General features: G+C 46.4%; 1 protein-coding gene and 1 pseudogene across 3 annotated transcripts in view; one reads left to right on the forward strand and one right to left on the reverse strand.

Annotated features, from left to right (window-relative positions):
• TGM5 (transglutaminase 5) overlaps positions 1-15,677 on the forward strand; it is a 36,120-nt gene extending 20,443 nt beyond the window's left edge. For both annotated transcript variants that reach the window (XM_017858031.1, XM_017858086.1), the window contains 7 exons: positions 7,245-7,383; positions 8,969-9,072; positions 9,179-9,418; positions 12,417-12,785; positions 13,337-13,497; positions 14,577-14,710; positions 14,924-15,677. In XM_017858031.1, the coding sequence (XP_017713520.1) occupies positions 7,245-7,383; positions 8,969-9,072; positions 9,179-9,418; positions 12,417-12,785; positions 13,337-13,497; positions 14,577-14,710; positions 14,924-15,077 (1,301 nt within the window). In that variant the 3' untranslated portion in view covers positions 15,078-15,677. The remainder of the gene's footprint in view (positions 1-7,244; positions 7,384-8,968; positions 9,073-9,178; positions 9,419-12,416; positions 12,786-13,336; positions 13,498-14,576; positions 14,711-14,923) is intronic.
• Positions 15,678-19,377: 3,700 nt separating this feature from the next.
• On the reverse strand, positions 19,378-21,467 carry LOC108519272 (28S ribosomal protein S10, mitochondrial pseudogene; annotated as a pseudogene). The gene has a single exon (XR_001882598.1). The product of XR_001882598.1 is annotated as a 28S ribosomal protein S10, mitochondrial pseudogene (transcript).
• Positions 21,468-26,962: the final 5,495 nt, after the last annotated feature.

Genomic DNA, 26,962 nt, shown 5'->3' on the forward strand with positions numbered 1-26,962 from the left:
GCACCCGGCCTAATTTCCCCCTTTTATCTCATAGCCCACTTCTATTCACCTCTCTGCATGATAGGGAAACATTTTCATGTGTTTAATATGTAGCACTGTAGTTGGATGTGTTTTCACAAAACAATCATATTATTATCTTTGTGTAGTGTTTTATTCAGTATGGTTTTGGTTTCATGTATTGTATTTGTCTTTTATATACATATGTATATAGTTTTATTTTTATTTATTTTTTAAGGCCAGTGTGTATTTTTTATCCTTAGAAGTTCCACTGAGTCTTTTTTTTTTTACCTCCCATTTCTCTTCTCATTATGTCCTTGTTTTTCTATAACTCCTCTCGAGCACTTTGAGCATATTTATAATATATAAAATAGCTCTTTGAGGTCCTTGTCTCCTTTTTTTGAGATCAGCTTTTTAAAAAATAATTTCAACTTTTATTCTAGATTCAGGGGGTACCTGTGCAGGTTTGTTATGTGGGTATATTACATGATGCTGAGGTTTGGAGTATGAATGATTCATCACTTTGTGCTAATTTCATGATCTCTGGCATTTCTGAATCTGGTTCTATTGATTAATTTTTTTTACAGGCTATGGGCCATATTTTCCTGTTTCTTTGCATGCTTACCCATTTTTTATTGTGTTATGCTGTTAAGAACTGAATTTTGTTTTATTCCTTTAAAGGACTTTGTGCGGTACAGCAATAATAAATTCCTTGCAGATTAATTTGAGCCTTTGAAAGTTTTTTTGTTTTTTGTTTTTTGTTTTTTTTTTGAGACAGAGTCTCTCTATTGTCGCCCAGGCTGGAGTGCAGTGGCGCAATCTCGGCTCACTGCAAACTCCGACTCCCGGGTCCTGAGCAGCTGGGACCACACGTGCCCATCACCATGCCTAGCTAATTTTTGTACTTTTAGTAGAGGTGGGGTTTCGCCATGTTGACCAGGCTGGTCTCGAACTCCTTGAGGTTTGCATTTAAGCTTTGTCTTGATGGCTCCAGAGCGGTCTTTACCCTAAGCTTAATTTAGCCCCACTACTAAGTCATGCCTCTTCTGAAGACTCTTATCAAATGCTCAATGTATTATGAGGCCTCTCCACTCCATTGCTTTATCTGGCCTCCTGGAATTTCATCCCCAGGCTTGCACAGATCACCACTCAGCCAAAGACTTGAAAGACCCCTCTGCAGATCTCTGGAATACTCCCTCTGTTCAGCTCTCTCCCCTGCATACACTCCACCCTGCAAATTTCAGCCCTCTAGGCTTCCCTCAATTGTGATCTCATCTCGTTAACTCGATAAGACTGCTGAGTTCTTTCTGGGCTTCCCGTGCCTGTGTGGTGGCCTGGACGCTGCTCTGGGAAGTCCCTCAGTTGCAATTTGTCTATTATTGTTCTCATGATCATACTAGAAGTATGTATTTTGGGGAGGAAGACAACAAAAGTAGTGCTTCCTGTTCACATAATATCAGGGGTGCCTGCCGTCAATACGACTTATCACGGTTGACGTTGACCTTGATGCCTGGCTGAGATGGTTCAGTCTTTGCCAGCAGAAAGTGGCGGGGGTGAGGCTACAGTTTGTATCTGTACAGTCAGTTTGTCCAAACCAGGATCTAATGAGGAACCAAACATAACACCTGGTTGCAATGTCCTCTGTGTCTCCTTTAATATCAAAGAGATCCTTTAATTCAGTATGTGACTTGGTTGAAGACACTGAGGCAGGTGTCCTGCACAACTCTGCCTTTCAGACTTACCTGAGGGCTTCACTGTGTTGTTGGTCTTCTTATGCCTCTGTTCTTTGTATTTTGCAACTGGAAGTTAGATATAAAATATTCATATTAAACATTTGGACTAGAGCCCTTTTTAAACAGTCTTCTGATTGTCCATCCCCGCATAAGCAGCTGACATTTTTGTCTTTTCTCTACTAGTCCAGGAAACTGACTTGTGTGAGGATGGAGGGAGTGATTGTACTGCTCACTGTGAAAGGGGCCTTTTTTGCCATTTAAGACCCTCCCGGCCGGGCGCGGTGGCTCAAGCCTGTAATCCCAGCACTTTGGGAGGCCGAGACGGGCGGATCACGAGGTCAGGAGATCGAGTCCATCCTGGCTAACACGGTGAAACCCCGTCTCTACTAAAAAATACAAAAAACTAGCCGGGCGAGGTGGCGGGCGCCTGTAGTCCCAGCTACTCGGAGGCTGAGGCAGGAGAATGGCGTAAACCCGGGAGGCGGAGCTTGCAGTGAGCTGAGAACCGGCCACTGCACTCCAGCCTGGGCGGCAGAGCGAGACTCCGTCTAAAAAAACAAAACAAAAAAAGACCCTCCCCCCGCCACACACACCCAGATAACCCTTACAAATCTGCCGCAGAGCCGCAGAGCAGGTCTCACAGCTCCATGGTAACTGCCCACTGCCACCTTCTGCGCTGCCGTTTTCAGCTAATACATGGCCCAGGTCCTACATGCTGTACTTTGCTCCTTCAAGGTTGATATCCTTGTTTCCATGTCCTATTTCTCTGTAAACAGTGCTCATTTGTACTTCTTGAGTAACAGGTTATTGCACTTTGATGACTAGGGTTCAGTTCTTAATTGCCCCCACCCCCTTATCAAAAAATAATTTTGGTAGGGCCTTGTCTTAGTGCAGGCTAGAAGACCGGAGGTTATCGTGGAAAACAGATGGTATACCTTTGCATACTTAAGGTACTGTTAAGGAAACAAATAAGATTTCATTTCCTTCCCATTACAGGTGAGAGAGAGAACAGTTCAAATATGATCTAGTGATGGCATATCTGAAAGACCAAAGCAATATGATCATCTTGGTTATAAGGGACGATTAAAGGCATGGGATAAAGAGCAGAAAGTGATATATTTATCATTTGGAAGCTTAATGCATTCAGGGAGAAATTAAAAGGTGGTAAAAGTCATCACGTTTACACTCAATTACTTGGACTCTACGAGGTGAAGTTTTGGCCACATTTCTCGATAAAAGCCATGGGATTGTGGCAGTAAAGCTAACTGAATGCATTTCAATAAATTGAACTCTAACTTTCCACTGAATTTTTCTTATGAAATTAGGGCCACATTTCCACATGGGGACAAAAAGAACTTTACAGCCAGTCCTAAAACATGCTAGATATTTTATTTTATTTTAGACAGGGTCTCACTCTGTCACCCGGGCTGGAGCACCCAGGCTGCAGTACAGTGGCGCCATTATGGCTCACTGCAGCCTCAACCTCCTGAGCTCAAGCAATCCTCCTGCCTCAGCCTCCTGAGTAGCTGGGACCACAGCACCATCATACCCAGCTATTTTTTTTTATTTTTTGTAGAGGTGAGGACTCACTACGTTGCCCAGGCTGGTCTCGAACTCCTGGGCTCAAGCAATCCTCCCTCTTTGGACTCTCAAAGTGCTAGGATTACCAGCCTGAGCCACTGTGCCTGGCCCCATCCTCATCATTTTAATACACCATTAGGACATGGTCCACTACCAGTCAAGTGGAGTTGTCTTTCCCGAAGGCAGGAATGTCTTTCATTTTTGTATCCTCTTCATCTAATTGACTACCTGGTCTCAACACTTATCACTGAATGACTACTAAATGGCTGAATGAAGAAACGTAATTGCTGAGGCTGAGAATGCGGTGTGATATACCTTGATAACTCTGTGGCCCCTTCCCAACTCTGAGATCTCGTTCACCTTTGCCCAGTTGTCACTGCATCAATGCTTGTGCATGTAGCGTATGCATGTCCATAAGCACAGATTCCCCACGTGGGTTTCCCTTTTACGAGGGACTCAGAGCCCTCAAAATCATCAGTGACAGGTCACCTAAATCTCACGTCAAGCTGTGAGTCATCAGGACTGAGAGTCCGCAGGAACAGGTTAAAGGTGCCTTACTTTAACAGGAATATAATGAGCACCTACCCTGTGCCCAGCCTTGTACTAGGAATGTAGAAATGCAAGAAAAGTCTTATATGAGCTCAACTCTAGGGGGATGTGTAATTTGGCAGACAAGATAAGGCAGACACATTAAATTACAGACAGCCAAATCCAGTGCTGAAATGTGTGACACAGGCGATCAGGGTTATGTGAGGGCACGAGAAGGGATGAGTGTGGTGTGGAGTCATTGGTGAAAACTTCACAGAGGAAGGTGCATTGAGACTGAGGTGTGGTTGGGATGTCCAGTGGAGTTGCAGTGTTCTGGCCTGCAGTTAAAAGCATGAGAGGCTTTGAGATCAGAACCGTGGGTTTATGTCCTGCCCTGGCTTTTCTCTTTCTGCCATGTGACCTTACCTCTCTAAGCTCCAGGTGTCTCATCTTTAAAGTTGGGATAATCATATGGGCATGAAGAGAACTAAGGGAGATAATCCCCGTGCCGTGCTTGGCACCACGTCTGGTACCTATGATGATGTCTTTGACTAGAAAGGCTGGAAGACAGTAAGTTCAGTGGGGGATGTGTTCAGTGACAGCGAGGTCTCTAGGCAGGCTCAAGATTCAAATTCAAGAGTCCTGGGCACAGAAGTGGGAGAGAAAGCCATAGTCGGGATGAGCTCTTTGTGGGAGGACAGAACCAGAAGGACAGAGGGAGCAAGGCCGCCGGAAACATGTGTGTGCACGGCTTCTGCTGCACAGATCTGAGCGCCTTGAAGCTGATGCCTTCGCTTCACCCCCTATGTAAGAAACCATTCTTGCCCCTCTGTAACTTCATTCTGTTCCACTGTGACAATCTGCTCCCCATCCAAGTCCTCTCACAAGCCATGATGAGCAAAGGGTGAGACTGGATCAGTGCAAATCCATCACCACTCAAAGCTTATGCTCTACAGACAGTTGAGCTTGGTACCCAAAGCATCACACAGCCATTAGGACAGTGGTGTGTTGAACTCAGAAATCACCAGAACAGGCAAAAGATTCACAAGACACCATCCATCCATCCATCCATTCATCTATCCAGCAAAGATGCAGCAAGATGCAAAATGGGCCTTGCCCTGTATTATTAATAGCTGAGTAATGATAAAGATGAATAACACACAATCCCTGCCCTCAGGAAGACAGACTTGTAAACAGTTCATCACAAGCCTCGTACTCTGGTCTCATAGAGAACTTCAAAGTGCTTCAGGATCGGTTACTTGTGTTAGGGTGGGACAGCGCCCATCAAGTCATGTTTAGCAGGAGTTGACACCACTACTGACCCTTCAGGTGACCACTCATGAACTCATCCATCCGGGTGAAGGGCAGGGGGAGGCTTGCTCCCTGCTCTGCCTCCCTGCCCTCCTCCTTGGCACATTTTCTTGTTACTGTGAGTGTCATCCACCCTCCTGACTGTACTTTTCGCATAAATGTGCCCCTGCAATGCTGCTCTCTTGTCTCACTGCTGTCTCAGGGTCCTTCAGTGACAGCTTTTCAACCTTCAGCCTCACCTCTGCAGCTGTCCAGTGTCACCTCCACCTACAACCCACTTAGTCAGCTCTACCCACTGCCTGCCCTAGTTCTTCAGCCCTGTTCAGACCTGCCACGCGAGCTCAAGGCTCCCTTTGGGCTTCTCCCCTCCCTTTTCTGGTCCCATCCAAGGCCTGTCCCCACCCTGGCCTGGAGAGGCTCTGTGTCAAAGTGCAGAATAAGAAGAGGGTGAGCTAAAATCTGTATGCAATTAAATGTTTAAACTAAAAATTATAAGTTTTTATGAAATGACAGTAGTGTGTGTGAAGAACCCTTAGAAATAACCATATTTTTGACTCGGTCATTTTACCCCTTAGAATATGTCCCAGAGGAGGGGAGATATTGATCTACAAAGGTATTTATCACAGTATTTACAACAGGGGGAAAACTGAAAACCAACTAAATATTTCAAAATAATCACCACTAAAATCTTGTTTGGGCAAATATTTGATAATATAGGAAAATGCTTGGGATGTAAAATTAGGTAGAAACACTAAGATGCTGAACTATATGCATTCTGCTGAGAGCTGGACTCAGTATTGACTGCAAGCTTAGCAGTGAAAGCAGGATTTTAGTGGTAGCTCTGCCTCTTATTAGCTGTGTGACCTTGGTCAAGGTAGCAAACTTTCTTAGCCTCTGATTCTGTGTCTTCAAAATGGAGATAATAATAGTAGCCGTCATATAGAGTTGTCTTGAGGATAATGTGTGTGAAGCATTTAGCACTATGCCCAGCTGGTAGATACTATTATTGTCATTATTAAATTGAGTGGGTTGTCATTGCTGGACATGAAGGGACAGGGATCCCCAGAGCATTTCATGGTGGGATTTTCCTGTACTTAAAAGAGCACAGAGGCCAGATGCGATGGCTCATGCCTACAATCCTAGCACTTTGGGAGGCCGAGGCAGGCGGATAACTTGAGATCAGGAGTTCGAGACCGGCCTGGCCAACATGGTGAAACCCCATCTCTACTAAAAATACAAAAAAAAATTAGTTGGGCATGGTGGTGTGCGCCTGTAATCCCAGCTACTCAGGGGGCGAGGCAGGAGAATCGCCTGAACCCGGGAGGTGGAGGTTGCAGTGAGCCGAGATTGCATCATCACACTCCAGACCCGGGGGACTAGGGCTAGAGTGAGATTTTTTGACTTTGGAAAAAAAAAAAAAAGCACAGAATGGAAATACGGCAGAGGATAAAGAAAGGGAGTTGGCTGGCAAACAGAATGCATGGCCCCCAGGAGTAAAGACAACACTCTGCCTTCTTTCAATAATGTCTCTACCAGGTAGAAACTCTCACTTTTCTAAGCTCTTGTTACATGGTTTTCTTTCCTTGTTGGCTTGATCTGTGATGCTTTCCTAGAGAGGCTTCCAAGATCATACATCCAGGAAAAATCATGCAGAACGTTTTGCTTGAGAATCTGATGGTCTCAAGCAATCATTCTAATCACAGAAAGGAATAGAATTCCAGCTGTGGCTTGAAGATGGAGATTTAGGGCCAGAAGAGAAGTGCAGTTGAGTTGGGCCTCTGAGTTTTGCCAAAGGAAAGGCATGCCTGTCCCACCCTCCTGGCGTAAGCAGAGCTCACAGCTTGCTAGACTTTATTGGCTCAGGCAGTGCTTGTCTGAGCAGTCAGCATCCCGACCTTTGCATAGAATCTCTCCCATGAGCTCCAGAAGTGGGGAAGGAGGCTGGAAATACCACTATTCCAGTGTTCCAAACAGCTCCAGCATGGTCCTGCAGATGACGAACGGAAGAGGTCTCCAGGTCCAGGCCCCAAAGTCTGGGAATACACAGGTCTGGAATCTACAGCTCATGGGTGACTTTTTCTGCCCTTTTTGCAGTGATGAGGTGCCTGGGGATCCCCACCCGTGTGATCACCAACTTCGACTCTGGCCACGACACAGATGGAAACCTGATCATAGACGAGTATTATGACAACACGGGCCGGATTTTGGGGAATAAGAAGAAGGATACTATCTGGTGAGAAACAACCTCTCAACCTATTTCTAGGGCCACACATCAGAGCCAAGCCCCATGGCAGGAGGAAGGGCAGGACGATGTCCGTGAGTCTGCTCCCTCCCCTTCACCTCCTCCACCCCCCACCCCCAACGCCAAGGCTGCCCCCACACCTCTTGCCAATCTTCATCTGGGAGACAGCTGAACAAAGCCCATTTGGGGTTTAGAAGTCTCACATCATAAGAACGTTCTGCCACGGGTTGAGGTTTTCATCTTTGTCACCTCCTTCGCAGAACCTCCTGGTTCTGTGGGGCCTGGAGAAAATTTCCCCACTGCCCTCTGAAGGTTTGTTAAAAAAAAAAAAATCAACTCACAAAATCAGATCAATAGGAGAAAAGGCATACGCATTTATTAACGTATACACAGGAGCCTTCAGAATGAAGACCCAAAGATACAGGGGAAATTGTCCAGTTTTATGCTTGGTCTAACAGAGTATGGACAGCCACGTAGAAATATGCTTGGACAAATGGTATGACCTAACGCTAATAGACTGAGCCGGGAAACCCAGCCCTGTCTGTCTACATTCTGCTTGGCCTCTCTGAGCATGAGTTCCTTCCTTCCCAATATGGGGCAGAACCCTCTCTAGAATGAGGGTCTTTTGACCTACAGTCAAACAAGGTAGGTCAGATAAAATTTTTTATGGCCAGTTTTTATACAGAAAGGCAGAGGGAAAGCCAGGGTAATATTTTTAGGTTTTAAGACTGCCTTTGGGGAAAAGGGGTTCTGGTTTCCATGACCTTCCCACCTTGGGGAAGAGAGATTTTAATTTCTATGGTTAGCCATGGGGGTAAATGAGACTGAGAGACAGGAAGACAGGAAAAGGTCCCAAAAAACACTTCTGCTTCTGAGACCTTCATTTTGGAGTATTGTTTCCTGAGTGCCAACAGTTCTGACCACAGGATGGCCTTACCTCCGAATACAAAGACGGCGACTGCCTCTGTGCGTCAGCGACACACACAAAGGAGCCACGAAGACTGTTTCATGAGACAGTGAAGGATTTTTGACTTCAGTGGACTCTGGAAGCCTTCACTTTCTGTTCACACGCTGAGTCTGCAGAGGGAAACTCTTTTCTGGGAGGCAAACAGAGGTCCACGAGAGGAAGACCTGTCACTAATTAATTATTTTTTTGAGCCAGGGTCTGGCTTTGCTGCCCAGGCTGGAGCGCAGTGGTCTGATCAAGGTCAATGCAGCCTTGATCTCCCGGGCTCCACTGATCCTCCACCTGAGCCTCCCAAGTAGCTGGGACTATAGGCATGCGCCATGATGCCTAGTTAATTTTTTTTTTTTTTTTTTTTTTTGAGACAAGGTCTTCCTTTATTGCCCAGGTTAATCTTGAACTCCTGAGCTCAAGCAATCCTGTCACTTCAGACTCCCAAAGTACTAAGATTACCGGCATGAGCCATCGTGCCTGGCTATCCACAGATGTTTCAAGCCCTGTGTGTGTGCTAAGTCTGTCTTTCTATCCAACAATTCATTTGCTCGTCCATCCCTTGCCTTCTTCTAGAAAGACCAAGCAGTACAACGTCTCCCTTGGTTCTGTTTGATACAGGAACTTCCATGTCTGGAATGAGTGCTGGATGGCCCGGAAGGATCTGCCCCCTGGATATGGAGGCTGGCAGGTGCTGGACGCCACACCTCAGGAGATGAGCAACGGTGAGGCTCTTCAGAAGAAAGGCAGGACCCGCTCCCATGGAAAGTGCCCCACCCCTGCCCAGCCCTGCAACAAACGGCCCACCGAGGCTCCCCTGTTCTCCTTCAGGCGTCTACTGCTGCGGCCCTGCCTCTGTCAGAGCCATCAAAAATGGAGAAGTGGACCTGAACTACGACACGCCCTTTGTGTTTTCGATGGTGAATGCTGACTGCATGTCCTGGCTCGTCCAGGGAGGGAAGGAGCAGAAACTTCACCAGGACACGAGTTCTGTTGGCAATTTTATCAGCACAAAGAGCATCCAGAGTGATGAGCGGGATGACATCACAGAGAACTACAAGTACGAAGAAGGTAAGTAAGTAAGCCAGCCCTACTCAGAGCCCCAGTCCTGCAGGAACCTTCTCCTACCCCAGGGAGCCAGAGAGCAGCTGAGAGGCAGGACCCAGCCCCACTGTCGCCTCAGCCGTTCAGTTTTGAGGCCCTAGTTGGGGTGGCCTCACGGCCTCACTTCTTCGTCACACCCCCACCCCACATTCTGCAGGCCAGCGAGCTCCCGCCACAAGGCGCTCACATGGACTGTGGAGCCCAAACAGAATATGAATCCTTCACCCCTGCTTCCCACCCCAAAATCAGCCTCCCACTGAAGACGGCAGGGAATTTAGTAAACACTATGCCACTCATTTATTTTATTTAGGGTATTGTTTAATTCATTGTGTTTCACTGAGTCTTTGGAGGACAGGCTGAGGCGAGCCCAGATGTTCACTCCCACCCCTCCTCCCTGCGGGGCTGGCAGGACCAGAGGCTGACTCTGAGGTGATAGCCCTGGCAGCAGAGCCACAGGGGAGGCTATGTTAATCTGGTATAGATGAATGCCTGGAAAGTGAGAAACGCCAGCCACTAGGTTCAACTACGAGGGAACCAGGCAAAAATATCCAGTCCGTGAGGGCCGAGGCAGGGTGAGGGCCAGAGCTGGGATCTGGCTGGGGAGGATCTGAGCAGGCGCAAGGCAGGGTGGGTAGAGGGCAGCAGGGAGGGCTGAGCAGTTGCTGGGAGTACTGATGAGTGGGTGTCTGTGGTTCGTCTACATGGGCCTCGGGGACAGACACAGGGAGGCTCCAGAATTCCCCACCTGGAAAGGGGATTTGCAGTAGGGGGCGAGTGTTGAATACAGCCCAGCAGTGCCATTACCACCCTCTCCCTGCGGCCTCTGGCCTCATCTTGGCTGGGTTGCCACAGAAATGGATCCTGAGGCAAGCATTCAAATACAAGTGGTTTATTTTTGAGGCTATCCTGGAAATGCTGGTAGCAGAGTGAGGAAGGGAGACAGGGAAGGGGAGGAAGTGAATATAAGAGTACATTTTCAAGCCTGTTAGCACAGTGACAGCTGGCTGGGAGCTCTGGGAGTGGGGTTGCCAGGAAAAATACAGGACAAATAATGCTTTAGTGTAAATATGTCCCAGGCCAGGAGCTGTAGCTCACACCTGCAATCCCAACACTTTGGGAGGCTGAGATGGGAGGATCGCTTTAGCCTTGGAATTTGAGACTGCAGTGAGCTATGATGGCAACACTGCACTCCAGTCTAGGTAATAGAGTGAGACTCCATTTCTAAAAAAAAAAAAAAGATGTCCCAAATTCTTGTTGTTTGTTTCAAATTAAATTGCCTTGTATTTTTGTTTGCTAAATCTGGCAACCCTATCACTGATTCGTTGTGAAGTGCTGAACAACACTGCAGATTCATCGCACCAGAGAGGCACGGGGCTAGGGTGTTTATCCATCAATTCCTGTCGGTCATGAGTTGAGGGCTGTTCCTAGGGGATGCAAATTCTCTAGCACTTCTGGCCCGCCCCATGCATGAGCTGAGTCTGCTCTGGTAGCAGAGAAAGTCTCAGACAGAGTTGCAGGGGCTGCAATTTGAAAAGCAGGGCCTGTGGGCACTGAAATGGCAAGTGCCAAGGGGATATGGGCGGAGCTGTGACCACATTTGCTACAGAGGCCCACAGGGTCCCCTGTGGACTCAGGGGGATTGGAGCCATACCCTGGTGGGCCTGAGTGTCCTGCTCAGGTGCTCCTCGGGCCAGCAGTATTCAGTCTCCTCCCACCCAGCCTGGCAGGGTCTGGGGTTGCACAGACCGCAGATGCGCTAAATCGGATTCCCATCTCTCTGGGCCCACTCTTTTTAAATTTAATTTAATTTTATTTTATTTTTGAGACAGAGTCTCGCTTTGTCGCCCAGACTGGAAGGGCAATGGCGCGATCTTGGCTCACTGCAACCTCCGCTTCCCGGGTTCAAGCAATTCTCCTGTCTCAGCCTCCCGAGTAGCTGGGATTATAGGTGCCTGTCACCACGCCTGGCTATTTTTTTTATTATTATTATTTTTAGTAGAAACAGGGTTTCACCATGTTGGCCAGGCTGGTCTCGAACTCCGGACCTCAAGTGGTCAACCCTCCTTGGCCTCCCAAAGTGGTGGGATTACAGGTGTGAGCCACTGCACTCAGCCTTTGGGCCCATTCTTACTGAAGCAAATGTCTCCAGATTCTCTTTTGTCTGGAACTGGGCTTAGAACGACCTGCAGAGCAAGGGTATAAAAGTGACCTCTGCCTCAGGATGTTGTGGCAAATGCATTGAAGGGGTAGAACTGGTCCCTGAGGAGAGTAAGTACTCAACAAAGGCAGCTTCTGGAATTCTAAGGGAGGCGTGGGCAAGTATTCCTGCACATGCGGCCCACAGGGACCCCTGGGATAGAGCAGGGAAGCTGAGGCCACTCTGGGAACTCCGCACACCTAGACCTCCTTTCATACGTATTTACTTATTTACTGTGCTGCTCCTTTCTCTCAGTTTCCAGGAATTAGTCTATCCCTGAACAATAATCTGGCTCTGGAACAGGAAATCACACCATGCCCTGCTGTCTTTAAGAGGTTTATTTCTCTGCATTTGTGGGCCTTTGTCTTTCCCTTGAGGACGTTAGGATAGAGTTGAGCAGTCACAAGCACCGGTTTTAAAGTTGGGCAGGTTTGGTTCCCGCCTGGGCTCTGCTCCTTACTAGTTGTGTGACTCGGGCAGGTGACATGACTTCTGTTAGCCTCCTTTTCTTTATCTGTGTATGGAAGAATAAGAAGAAGAAAAATGGTAATGGTAATACACCTTGCTTGTGGTTGATACGGGAGGATGGGTGTGAAGTGGCCAGCAGAGCCTGCCTGGGAAAGCACATGAGGCGTGGAGGGACTGCTTGTTACTGGGAGTGAAGGCCTGAAGTTGTTGGTGGAGATACTGGGTGGGGGATGGCGCTCAGCCTTGGTGTACCCTGGTCAGCCTGGCTCGCAGCTGGTGCTGCGCTCTCCCCACCTTCAGGTTCCCTCCAGGAGAGGCAGGTGTTTCTGAAGGCTCTGCAGAAGCTGAAGGCTGAAAGGTTCCATAGTTCCCGAAGAGGAGCAGATTTGCAACCTTCCAGGCCCACTCCACTGAGCCAGGACAGCCCTCGGAGCGTGCATACACCTTCCCTTCGACCCAGTGATGTGGTCCAAGTCTCCCTGAAATTCAAGCTGCTCGACCCGCCCAACATGGGCCAGGATATATGCTTTGTCCTGCTGGCCCTCAACATGTCCTCCCAGTTCAAGGACCTCAAAGTGAACCTGAGTGCCCAGTCTCTGCTGCACGATGGCAGCCCCCTGTCCCCATTCTGGCAGGACATAGCGTTCATCACACTCTCTCCTAAAGAAGGTACGCATATGCGCAGTTTGTGTACGCAGAGTCGGTTCTGGCAACATTGGTGTGGTCAAGCCGGCCAACAGGGTGCTGGGGGCAGACCCCTGAGACACCGTGATTCCTACTGTCCCCTCTGGCATGATCCCCCTCCTTCCCTCTTCTCCTTCCTCCTTCCTTCTTTCCTTCCTTCCTTCCTTCCTTCCTTCCTTCCTTCCTTCCTTCCTTCCTTCCTTCCTTCCTTCCTAGTATCTCCTCTCTGCCTCCTTTCTCTTCCTCCTCCTTTCCCACCCCAACAAAAGTAGCTGGTTTTGTAGGAAAAACCTGAGATTTTGAGTCTCTGAGACCTTGGTTGGAGCCTTAGCTCTCCCATTTCCTAGCAGAATGGCCTTGGGCAGCCATTTTGGCTCTTTCCAGAGCATTTCCTCATCTGAAAAGCTGCCACCTGCTTCCCCAGAACTTGGTACTTGTTGACTCTCTCTTCTCTGTGGAAGAGAGACCCCAGGTCCAACCCAGGTCTGGCTGATTTTCTCAGCTACTCTCATCCCATCCTTGTGTTCTTTCTTTAGCAAAGACCTACCCCTGCAAAATCTCCTATTCCCAGTACAGCCAGTACCTGTCAACAGACAAGCTGATCCGCATCAGTGCCTTGGGTGAAGAGAAAAGCAGTCCCGAGAAAATCCTGGTGAACAAGATCATCACCTTATCTTATCCGAGCATCACGATTAACGTAGGCAGAAGTCCTGCAAATGGCTTGTGGGGCCCCTTGGATCTGGTGGGGAGGGGGTGAAGCCCTGTGAGAGGGCAGCCTGGGCCTGCTTAGTAGAGCATCCTCTCCCTCCTTTGCCTCTTCTGGTGCCCCAGGAGGGAAAAGTTTGTCTGAGAGGTCTTCATCCTCTTGTACCACCCACTAGAGGCCCTATGGATGGGTCCTTGAACAGGTGCCATGGACAATAGACGAGCTCCCTCTTGTGCCACTCCTGTTGTTGGCCTTCCCCATGGTTCAACATAAGGAAAGTGAGCACAGATGGAGGGTCTCTGGTCTGGGGAGAGCCCTGTCTGAAAGTCAGTTCAGATTTGCCATTTTTTGGCTGTGCATCCTCAGACAAGGCCTTGGGCCTCTGCTTCTTGAACTGTCAGAGAGGGGATTAGAGTAGGTGGCCTCTGAGGACCCCTCCTGCTCTGACATTCTGTGATCTTCCAAGTGGGAAGATTTCAAGGGCTCCCTTCCTTCCCATGCTGTCTCCCCAAGGCCAACCAGCCTCCTAGACCCTGTTAAGTAAGCCCATGGAGCCCCCTCCGATGGGGAAACATGAAGGTTTGGCTAGAACTTGGGCTTTGAGATGGCATCTTAGCAAAGAAGCAATACGTTTTTAGAGAAGTGACAAGAGAAAGGGAAAGGACCTTGAGTCTCAAGGGGTGGCAAATTTGGGGAAGGCAAATACATGGGAAACTCATGGTAGATAAAACTTAGTTAGAAAGTCTGTTGTGTAGATTCCTCTGGTGCCCTTTCCAGGCTCATAAAGGTCTGAAGTCATCTCTGGTGATCAGCCTTTGTCCTTCTTGGTAGAGAGGGGAGGGGGACACCTTTGTAAATTTATGTCCTGCTTTTAGGCAAATAAGGGGCAACCAGAGAGCTTTTCTTATATCTGCTTCTTCTCAATTGTCTTCGGCTCAAAGTAATTCTTATGCCAAAGTGGCATATTCGGGGATGGCGTATCCTGCCACCTTACAGAACAGTGCCCTTCGTAAATGTCTGGTGAGTTGAGGAATGAGAACTAATTCTCCTTCCCCTCCTGGTCTGTTTAGGTTCTAGGAGCAGCCGTTGTGAACCAGTCACTCTCCATACAGGTGATATTTTCAAACCCCCTCTCGGAGCAGGTTGAGGACTGTGTGCTGACCGTGGAAGGAAGTGGCCTCTTCAAGAAACAGCAGAAAATCCTGTAAGTGCTGCAAGTGCTCAGCCTTCTCTTCTGCTCCTCCCCCGCGAGATTAGCACTATCCTTCTCCCTGGACATGGGCTCCTGGGCCAGACTCACGACACTGAGGAAGGGAAAGTGGAAGCACTCCCTCACACTCAGGAAGCTGGGTGGAAAAGGGCTCTGGGGTCATCATCATGCCTGTGGTTTTCTGGCATGCTGCATTCTCTGTTGCAGCCTTGGGGTCCTCAAACCCCAACATCGAGCGAGCATCATTCTGGAGACTGTCCCCTTCAAGAGTGGCCAAAGGCAGATCCAAGCTAATATGAGAAGCAACAAGTTTAAGGACATCAAGGGTTACAGGAATGTTTATGTAGACTTTGCATTATAAATTCTGGAACAATGCGCCGGACGTGTGCCTTTCAAGCTTCAGGAAAAGGAGCAAGTTCAAATGCGAGCTGTGCCATTCCCCACCACAACAGAGGCTTCACAGGGCTCCAGCGAGAGCAGCAGAGGGGACGACGTGTTCATTGTCTGTCTCCCCGTCTCCACTAGAAATGTAAGCTCCATGAGGGCAGGGACTTTGCTTTATTTACCTTGTACCCCTACACTCAGAACCATTTCTAGCTATGCTAGGCACTCAATACATATTTTTTGAATGAATGAATAGGGTACTCCAGCATCCAGAGAACAGGTAGGAAATGTCTATGGATGGATATTTCCCTGGACCATTTGCACAGCTCCCCTGGACTCTTTTCAGGGCCCAGGGATTCCACTGTGTCCCATCCAGAGATTCCAGGGATTCCACAGTCTTCTATCCAGAAGCATGATTTGGCACAGAGGTCAGAGGATACTGGTAGGACTTGGCCATGACTTACTGCCCCCTGCCCCAGATATCCAGGAAAGAAAAAGACAGGCTGAACAGCTCACTGTCGTTGTGTTGTTGCAATAGCTAATTCCCTAGTATGAATAACCTTCAGACCTTGCTCTCCTTTGCCCCACGTAATCATCACTTTCCTATCTTTTCCCTGGATGCTGGAGTCTCCTATTCATTCATTCAAAACAGCATTTATCCAGTGCCTAGCATATGCCAGAAATGGTTCTGAGTGTAGGGGTACAAAGTAAACAAAGCAAAGTCCCTGCCCTCATGGAGCTTACATTTCTAGCGGAGGCAGCGGAGATAAACAATGAACACGTCAACAAATGAGATACCCACAGGTGGTGTATCAGCCACGATCCAGTTAGAAAAGCCAAAAACTCACAGGTATTTCTACATACTACCTGCCTACCATCTTTGTGTCTTGGGGAAAAAAAAAAAGCCTGGGAGACCTTTCACCCTTGGCCTTCCTTTGAATCTTTTCCCATATCACATCGAAGAGGTCCCTCAGTCCTAACAGGACCAGTCTATTCACTCAAACTCACCGATGCACTGTGGTCCTGGATGGCCTTGGGTTGGCTGGGGAGATAAAGCCACCTGAATAACACAATGAGGTAGACTTTGAGTGGAGAATGGAATACTCTCAGAGTTTTCTAATAGTTGCAGCCTGTGTTTGTGGTCATGCAAACTCCACCCTTTCTGGGTCCTACTGAACACAAAACAATTCTGAGCATTGTCTCCTCTTGTGGCACTGCACAAAGTTCTGCACAAAGAAAGACATGATGCACTTGCTCTCTCAGTACTGGCTACATGACTGAGACAGCTGTCCCATTAAATACACTCACAGTAAATAAAGAAGATAAAGATTTCCAGTATGTATAAACCAAAGGGTATGTGTAGTTAATCAGAGGGATAGAAGGGCATGTGGTAAGAATTAGGGAAAGTGGGGAAATAGTCCTGTGAGAGAGTGGGCTGAGAACCAGGAGCTACTGGCAGGGAACTGGAAGTAACTTAAAATTATTTCATCTTATAATTATTACCTGACAATCATGAGAAATAGTTTAAGGAAAACACCAGAGACAGCAACATCTTACAGACACAATGACCTCTGAAGCACATAGAAGGTTTCAGGAACTGCACCCTAGGACTCTTTAATGAGTCCTGGTTTTAACACTACATTCATGAATTCTTTCATTCAACAAAGATTTACTGAGTTTCTACTAGGGGCCAGTCCTCTGTATGTTGAGCGCCAATCCCCTGGGCCCACTTTTCTTTCTCTATACTTTGTCTCTGTGTCTCTTTCTTTTCTCAGTCTCTCGTTTCCCACCTGATGAGAAACGCCCACAGGTGTGGAGGGGCTGGCCTCTTTCAGCAAAGGTTGTCTTTCGTTCATTCGTTTAACATTTTTTGAGTTCCTAATGTGCTGAATGTTCTAGGTGTAGGGAATAGACCAATAAACAGGGCAAATAAGGTTCTCCTCAACCCATTCCCAATGGACAACCTCACAACCCCTCATCCCCCACCCCCAGTGGAACTCAGTATCATTTTCTTTCTTTCTTTTTTTTGAGACAGAATCTCACTCTGTCGCCCAGCCTGGAGTGCAGTGGCCCCATCTAGGCTCACTGCAAGCTCCACCTTCCAGGTTCTTACCATTCTCGTGCCTCAGCCTCCCGAGTAGCTGGGACTACAGGCGCCCGCCACCACGCCCGGATAATTTTTTGTATTTTTAGTAGAGATGGGGTTTCACCATGTTAGCCAGGATGGTCTAGATCTCCTGACCTCGTGATCTGCCCGCCTCAGCCTCCCAAAGTGCTAGGATTACAGGCATGAGCCACTGCGCCCAGCCCTCAGTATAATTTTCTTCTGACAACATTCAGCTCAGCTCCAGGCAAAAAGGGTTTTTGAAGGAATTTCTTTTTCCTTGTTATGTGTATCCTTGGTGGATCTGCCAGTGAAGAAACCCTGCCCACCCATGGCCAAGAGGTGGGCATGCAACTTATGCTGAAACAATCAGACACTTCTCCCAGGACTTTGACTGCAGAGTGAAGTGGGTTAGAGAAGGGAGAAACCTGGAGTCCATCCGTCTCGGCAGCAAAGACCCAGAGACAGACCAGCTTCTGTTCCAGCTGCCTAGTCCCTCAAGCTGCCCTGGAGTCCATCCTTCTCCTAGTCCCGAGTCTGATTCTCCTTTTCCCCATCAATCTAGGAGCTCCTTCATACTCTTGTTTTTTTTAAGTTGACCAAAATTAGTTTTGGCTTTGCTTGCATTCAAAGGACAATCATGAGATAAAAGGACTTTATCTAGTTCAGAGAAATTGGGTAATTAGTTTAAGACCACACAGCAAAGTCTGTCTGATTCCAAATTCCCACCATGTCACACTGCCCAGTTCTCCCATAGGCCTGCACTTGGGTCCTACAGGTGTCTTTGTTAGTGTCATACGTTAGCCTGAAGTTCAAGGAAGTGTCAGAAGCTCTCATTCACCCCAATCTGGTGAATAACTGGAGAGGTGGGAGGTGGCTGTGTGGAAAGGGCAGGCAGCAGCAAGAGCCACACTTTGTTTCCCAGAGCCCACTCCTCCTTTAGTCCCTGGCCCTCCAAGCCCAACTGTTCAGTTTTTCTTCCTCACCATCTGCCCGCTGACCAGCAGCCAACCAAGGAATGCGCAGCTGGTACCACCTCTCTACCTGTCCCTGAGACCCAATTTTCTAGTATCCAGGAACCACTTGGTGCCAGCTTTGGGGCTGCTGCCTTTTCAGGAGTACAGACAAAAAGAATTTGGTTGCAGAGCGCTGATCTCAGACATACTCAGCTTTCCTCCAACCCCAGAGGATGGGCTTGCCTTCAGACTCCATGAGAGCCTGGAGCTTCCTGATGGTATCCTTGATGACCCTCAAACTCAAACCCTGCTAGCCTGCCAGATTCTCAGGCTCTTATCTGCCAATTACGAATGGGCAAGTGCCCCAGATGGAAGAGTGGCAGCCAGTGTCAAGTTCACTCTCTGCTCTTCTTCTCCCCAAGATCTTGATCCCTCAAGTCCTCACTGCCTTGATGCCTTCAAAGAGATATTTTAAACATTTCATTCAACTTTTCTAATGGTTCCCAATAGAGAGGATGTTAACAAGCTAGTCTGCTGTATTTAGATACAGAAATTCTTGAGAGATTTTAAAAGAAGGCTGAATAGAGAGACCTTCTCAGCGGTGGCTTGGATCAAGGCTAATGTGAAATCAAATGTGTGGGGTATGAGTTGGAAGACCTCAGTTGGAGTCTAGGCTTTACGATAAGCTGTGAGATGTTGGGAAAACCTCCCTTCTGGAGCTTAGAGGTAAGTTTCTTGTGTGTGGAACACATAGGTAGGCTACAGTGTGCACTTTTAGCCTGCTCCTTGGCTCTGTTTGGGCTCCTTCTTTGTTCTTTCATCATTTGCATCATTTTAATGTGCTCTTCTGCAATACCATATTTCATTGTTAGTCTTACATTCTTTCTGGAATGAGGCAGTATTTAATTGATCTTACATTCACTAAAATAAATGTTAACTATCTGAACCTATTTTCTCATCAGTAAAATTGGAATAATGATCCCTTAATGTAGTTTACAAGATTGAGGTTCAGATCATACAAGATAATGTATGCAAAAGTGCTTTGTAAAGCAATGTGCCAGCATAATTAACTTATTTGCACCTGGGAGTCATGTTGAATATCTTTTCTTCTCTGCCCTCCACCTGATATTCTGTCCATTAGCACGTCATAGCCATTTAACCTACATCTCCATCAAATCTGTCCATGTCTATCTTCTTTTTTTTTTTTTTTTTGAAGGTCATGGGGCACAAGGCTGTAATTCTTCTAATGGTAATGGCAGTAACGTAAGTCTGATACACAAGCAGCATGTATTCAACACACTGATACCCGATAGCATGTCAGGAAAAGAGAACAGGCAATGCAGTTTAAGGGGGGAAAACTGAGAAGTCATAACTATTCCAAAGATGTGAAGGAAACTACAAAAGATATGGACCTGCTTCTACTATAAAAAGAAAATGAAGCACTTCTCTGGGGTTGCTATACCAACTGTTTCAGCCCATTGTAGTCTTGCCTCTTTCAGGGCTTTAGCCACTATTTCATTTCATGGAAAAGCAGACATATCCTAACAGAGTGACATTTACCAAAAGAAAGAGGGCTTATCAGTGAGCAGCTTAATAAAGAAAAAATTTTATCTACGCTTTGCAGTTTTCTTTTCTTTTTTGTTTGAGACAGAGTCTCGCTCTGTTACCAGACTGGAGTGCAGTGGCACGATCTCGTCTCACTGCAACCTCCACCTCCCGGGTTCAAGTGATTCTCCTGCCTCAGCCTCCTGAGTAGCTGGGATTACAGGCATGTGCCACCACGTCCGGCTAATTTTTGTATATTTAGTAGAGACAGGGTTTCACCATGTTGGTCAGGCTGGTCTCAAACTTCTGACCTCACGATCCGCCCGCCTTGGCCTCCCAAAGAGCTGGAATTACAGGCGTGAGCCACTGTGCCTGGCCTGCTTTGCGCAATTTTCAAAAGCCATTATTTCTATTCAATTTTGGGTACTTATCACTACAGTGCTGGATGCAAAGTTTATGTAATAAAATCTTATTGAATGAATGAATCATAGGATAAATAATATAACTAGTAATTCCTTAAGATCATAAATTCCATTACAGTAACCCTGGTAGGCAACTCTATAAAATTTTGGGCTCCAAGAAGAGGTCAATGCATGCCATAAATGTGTTTGATCTGCTGTAAAGTATATTCACAGTCTTCAAAATGTAATGCTTAAATGAGATAAAACTGGTTGGTTACCACCCCCAAGTTAGCATATGCCAGCCTGCACAAAGGTAAATATCAAGAACTTTAACTGCTCAATTTGAATTAGCCAAAGATTCCTTCTAGGAATCTTAAAAAAAAAAAAAAAAAGGGGTGTGAACACTTCAAGCACTTATTTTCAGATGCATCAACTGACATAAATTAAAAATGGTGCAAACTAATAATTGAACACTAGCAGCATAACAAAATAGAATTTTCACTTTCCACTTTGAGTCAAAGTGGTTTGCTCATGTTTGTTGAAATCAGAACTGAAACAATGACATGTATAAAAAGAATAGATAAAAGTGGTTCTTCCATTAAAGTTCCATTCCCTGCTCTCAGCTGATGAAGGCATGAAAACTCAATGGAACAGTTAGGCGGACTCCAATCATCTCAGCTGGAAGCACTCTCTGCTTAAACATACTCATCTGGCCCACCCTCATTCCAAATTCAGGCACAAATGGCCTCCCCGAGGCTTTATGACTTGCTTTCTTCTTTTTCTTCTGATAGCGTTTCCCAGATTGGCTCCTTGATGTGTTCTGGTAACTGTTCTGTGTCTTTGTCACTTCCATGGCAACCCCTTCAGGTAAGTTTCGCTGAATATATTCCAGGTAGACATCTGCTGTGCTTCCAGTTAGATGTTCTAACTCTAAACATCTGTAAAGTGTTCTCATTTCATACTGAACTCTGTGCTTCTTGTAAATATGCACTGATTTGAGAAGAGTAAATCGCTCTGTTTTCCTTGGAGGTTCGTGTGCTTTAATAGAGATACCAAGTTCTTTAGCAGCAAGCACAGCAAAATATTCATAACTGTCCAATAACAGCCTTATCGTGACCTTTCACTAAAACCGACAGGCGCTTATATAATGTGTCTGGTTCATCAGAGATCGTTATCACAGGTTTGGTCAAATCCTTTGGAACATCAACATGTAGGTTTGAAAACTGTACCCACTTCATATTGGTACTGAGAAGAAAGCCACCATTTTTGACTTCATCGCCCTTAGAACTGTTTATAGAAAAATTCCCCAATCCCTGCCTGAGGCGCCGGCACACGGCCCCGAACGCTGTCCGCGCCGCCATCTTCTTCTTTTTTTTTTTTTTTTTTTTTTTTTTTTTTAATTGAGATGGAGTCTCACTCTGTGGCCCAGGCTGCAGTGCAGTGGCGTGATCTTGGCTCACTGCAACCTCCACCTTCTAGGTTCAAGCAATTCTCCTGCCTCAGCCTCCTGAGTAGCTGGGATTACAGGCACGGGCCACCACACCCAGCAAATTTTTGTATTTTTAGTAGAGATGGGGGTTTCGCTGTGTTGGCCAGGCTGGTCTCGAACTCCTGACCTCAGGTGATCTGCCTGTCTTGGCCTCCCAAAGTGCTGGAATTACAGGTGTGAGCCACCATGACCAGCCTATGACTATCTTTACTAACAGCCCCCGGAGTAGACCACCATCATCCTTCACCTGAGCCATTACTCTAGTCTCTTATTTGTCATCTCTCTTCCCTTTTTGCCCCCTTTAAATCATTTCCCCCATATTAGCCAGTATTTAAAAAATGCAAATCTGTGTTACAACCTTGCTTCAAATATTATTCAATGGCTTCTCACTGCTCTGAGGATAAAATCCAAAATTCTCAGCTCAACTCTGCAAGATTTAGCCCTTGCCTTACCTCTCCCTATCTCTCTCTGTGATGCAGGCCTACTGACTGCTTTCAGTTGCTTCCTGCCTTAGAGCCTGTGCACGTGCTGTTTTCTCTCCTCTGGCGCCAACCCTTTTCCTATTACCTAGCTAACTCCTGTTTATCCTCCCAGTTTCTCAGCTTAAATATCACCTTCTAAGAGAAGCCTACCCTGACCTTCCACACCTAGGTCCGAGAGCGCTCGAACTTCTCTTTTACAGCATTTAGCACACTACAGAGAAATAGCTAATGATGTATGCGCTTAGTATTGTTTGTCTCCCCCTGCTGGAATAGAAGCTCCTCGGTGGCAGGGACGCGTCTAATTTACTGCTGTACCTAACCCGGTTCCTAACAGTTCCCGACAGCACCTGCCGGCACCTAGCGCAGTTCCCGACGGCACCTGCCGGCACCTAACGTAGTTCCCGACGGCACCTGCCGGCACCTAACACAGTTCCTGACGATAGATACCAGTACCTAACGCAGTTCCCGGCGGCACCTGCCGGCACCTAACACAGTTCCTGGTGCATGACAGTGCTCTGTAAGTATTTGTTTCACAAATAAATAAACAGATCCTTCTTGAATCCACACCAGCTAAGGGGTTTTCTGCCAGAGGCTGGAGAGTAGAAAGGTGTGGGTGCTGTGGGGCAGACCTTTCTGGTCACCCCCTTCCTCCATCCTCCTTACATCTCCTACTCGCTTTTCCCCAGCCCAACCCAAATGCAGCAGCATCTGTCTCGTCATGGGCTCCTCAAAAAAGTGCCCCGACTGAAATACTGCCAGAGACTGGATCTCTGTGGAGCTCTCATGGGAACTGTGCCAGGAAAGAGAAGATTCTCTTTGCTAGTACCAGAAGGAGAACACATTCCCCAAAGGGAGACCAGCCCACAACCCCCTCATTGCCCTCCCAGGTGAAGGGTTCTCTGTGGTGAAAACAGTTCTTTCAGCCAGACTTTTCTTTCCCCTGACAGTTTTTGTTACTTTAAAAATATTAACATATAAATGTATGTTCAGGGCACAAAGATACAAAGGGTATATAGAAAAAAGCCTTGTCCCTAGGCACTGAGTTTCTCTATCTAGAAGCAATAATTTTCTAGAAATAGTCTATATAAACAAAAGCAAATTCATATATATTCTCCCCCCACAGACATACCCTTTACACAAAGATAGCATACTATTCACACTGTTCGTTCTCTTCCTCACTTATTCCACTTAACAATACAGCCTGGGCTGGGCGCGGTGACTCATGCCTGTAATCCCAACACTTTGGGAGGCCAAAGCTGGGGGATCACTTGAGCCCCAGAGTTCAGGATCAGCCTGGGAAACATAGTGGGACCCCATCTCTACAAAAAATAAAAAATTAGCCAGATGTAGGCGGCATGTGCCTATAGTCCCAGCTACTCTGAAAGCTGAAGTGGGAGGATCATTTGAGTCCAGGAGGTTGAGGCTGCAGTGAGCCATGATTGTACCACTGCATGCCAGCCTGGGTGACAGAGCAAGACTCTGTCTCCAAACAAATGAACAAACAAATCAAGCTTGGAGATTGTTCCATATCCTTTTATATAGAGCTACTTCATTCTTTTACACCTTTTTGTATTTTATTGAATGCATGTCCCATAATTTATCTACCCAATACCTTATGCATGGATGTTTAGGTAGTTTCTAGTCTTTGGCTATTATAAATATCAACGCCTTGAATATACTTGTATAAATCTTATTTTACACCTGTTTGATCATTTGTATGATAAATACCTAGAAGTAGAATGACTGAAGCAAAAGTATAGACTTTTTTTTAAGTTAGAGCAAGTTTATTAAGAAAGTAAAGGAATAAAGAATGGATAATCCAATGCCGTCCCCATCAAGCTACCAATGAGTTTCTTCACAGAATTGGAAAAAACTGCTTTAAAGTTCATATGGAACCAAAAAAGAGCCCGCATGGCCAAGACAAACCTAAGTCAAAAGGACAAAGCTGGAGGCGTCACGCTACCTGACTTCAAACTATACTACAAGGCTACAGTAACCAAAACAGCATGGTACTGGTACCAAAACAGAGATATAGACCAATGGAACAGAACAGAGTCCTCAGAAATAATACCACACATCTACAGCCATCTGATCTTTGACAAACCTGAGAGAAACAAGAAATGGGGAAAGGATTCCCTATTTAATAAATGGTGCTGGGAAAATTGGCTAGCCATAAGTAGAAAGCTGAAACTGGATCCTTTCCTTACCCCTTATACGAAGATTAATTCAAGATGGATTAGAGACTTAAATGTTAGACCTAATACCATAAAAACCCTAGAAGAAAATCTAGGTAGTACCATTCAGGACATAGGCATGGGCAAGGACTTCATGTCTAAAACACCAAAAGCAACGGCAGCAAAAGCCAAAATTGACAAATGGGATCTAATTAAACTAAAGAGCTTTTGCACAGCAAAAGAAACTACCATCAGAGTGAACAGGCAACCTACAGAATGGGAGAAAATTTTTGCAACCTACTCATCTGACAAAGGGCTAATATCCAGAATCTACAAAGAACTCAAACAAATATACAAGAAAAAAACAAACAACCCCATCAAAAAGTGGGCAAAGGATATGAACAGACATTTCTCAAAAGAAGACATTCATACAGCCAACAGACACATGAAAAAATGCTCATCATCACTCGCCATCAGAGAAATGCAAATCAAAACCACAATGAGATACCATCTCACACCAGTTAGAATGGCAATCATTAAGAAGTCAGGAAACAACAGGTGTTGGAGAGGATGTGGAGAAATAGGAACACTTTTACACTGTTGGTGGGATTGTAAACTAGTTCAACCATTATGGAAAACAGTATGGCAATTCCTCAAGGATCTAGAACTAGATGTACCATATGACCCAGCCATCCCACTACTGGGTATATACCCAAAGGATTATAAATTATTCTACTACAAAGACACATGCACACGTATGTTTATTGCGGCACTATTCACAATAGCAAAGACTTGGAATCAACCCAAATGTCCATCTGTGACAGACTGGATTAAGAAAATGTGGCACATATACACCATGGAATACTATGCAGCCATAAAAAAGGATGAGTTTGCGTCCTTTGTAGGGACATGGATGCAGCTGGAAACCATCATTCTTAGCAAACTGTCACAAGAACAGAAAACCAAACACCGCATGTTCTCACTCATAGGTGGGAACTGAACAATGAGATCACTTGGACTCGGGAAGGGGAACATCACACACTGGGGCCTATCATGGGGAGCGGGGAGGGGGGAGGGATTGCATTGGGGAGTTATACATGATATAAATGATGAATTGATGGGTGCTGACGAGTTGATGGATGCAGCACACCAACATGGCACAAATATACATATGTAACAAACCTGCACGTTATGCAGATGTACCCTAGAACTTAAAGTATAATAATAAAAAAAAAAAAGAATGGATAATCCATAGGCAGAGCAGCAAAAAGTATAGACATTTAAAGTTTTGGTAGAAACTACTTAATTTCCCTCTGTTCTGGACTGAATTGTGTCCTCCCCAAAAATTCATATGTTGAAGCACTAGCCCCCAATGTGACAGCATTTGGAGATGGGGACCTACAGGAAGGTAATAAAGGTGAAGTGGGGTCATAAGGATGGACTTCAGTCCAATAGGAATGATGTCCTTATAAGAAGAGGAAAAGGAAAGACACCAGAGATCTTTCTCTTTCCGCGTGGACGCAGAGAAGAGGGCGTGTGAGGAAGACAGCCTTCACCAGACACCAAGCGTAAAGGCCCTGATCTTGAACTTCCATCCTACAGAAGGGTAAGAACATAAATATCTGTTGTTTAAGCCACCCAGTCTGACTAACACTGTCCGTAGAGGCTGCACCAATTTGGAGAGGCTGCAGCAATTTATTATTTATTTATTTATTTCTATTTTTTTGAGACAAAGTCTTGCTCTGTTGTCAAGGCTGGAATGCAGTGGCATGATCTTGGTTAACTGCAACCTCCACCCACCAGGTTCAAGCGATTCTCATGTCTCAGTCTTCCGAGTAACTGAGATTACAGGTGCACACCACCATGGCTGGCTAATGATTGTATTTTTAGTAGAGACTGGGTTTCACCATGTTGGCCTGGCTGGTTTCGAACTCCTGACCTCAAGTGATTCACCCATCCCAAAGTGCTGGGATTACAGGCATGAGCCACTGCGCCCAGCCAAGGCTGCACCAATTTAAATTTGCACTCCCACTAGTATTAGAAGAGAGTAACTATTTTCCTAAATCGTCACCAACTCAAAATGTTGTCAGACCTTTCTACCCCACTGCCCAGATCCCCTCCCCACAGGCAACCAATATTTTTTGCCATGTGTTTTATATCATTCTATAGACATCTCAGGTATATGCAGCAAGTACAGCTGCCCTGAGAGTGCTGCTAGTAACACAGGTTTACAAGCCCAGGTAAGGCCAAATATGAGATCCTTGCCTTGTCTCTTCAGGAACTAAAGAAGGAAAAATTGAAAAGGCATAGGGCCTGAGTTCCAAGATAGTTCCCAGCCTTCTCAGGTGGAGGGGCCCAGACCAGGTAGGCTTGGAAGAGTTGGGGCCCCAGCTTCTACTTTTAAGACATTTATTTTTCACCAACAAATTCTACTTCCTTATCTCTTTCACACACATAAATTCCAGACACACGTGTTCTCTCTATTATCAAAACAGCCCATGAGCATCTCGCAACTTGCAGCCCCTGTCACGTTTAGGGCCTGAGATTTGGAGTTGGATATGGGACTCCTGTTTGTGGCCTCCTCTCTTCCAGAGTCTTCCAGTGCAGTCCAGATAACATCTCTGAGAGTCTCTTGAGGCCACTGAAGCAAAAGGCTTCAAGGTTTGTTCTAGGCTTCTCCAGTTGGCAGGTCTTCCCCATCCTACCCCCTC

This window comes from Rhinopithecus bieti, unplaced genomic scaffold (genome assembly GCF_001698545.2).
Source record: "Rhinopithecus bieti isolate Rb0 unplaced genomic scaffold, ASM169854v2 scaffold_495, whole genome shotgun sequence".
NCBI classification, from domain to species: Eukaryota; Metazoa; Chordata; class Mammalia; order Primates; family Cercopithecidae; genus Rhinopithecus; species Rhinopithecus bieti.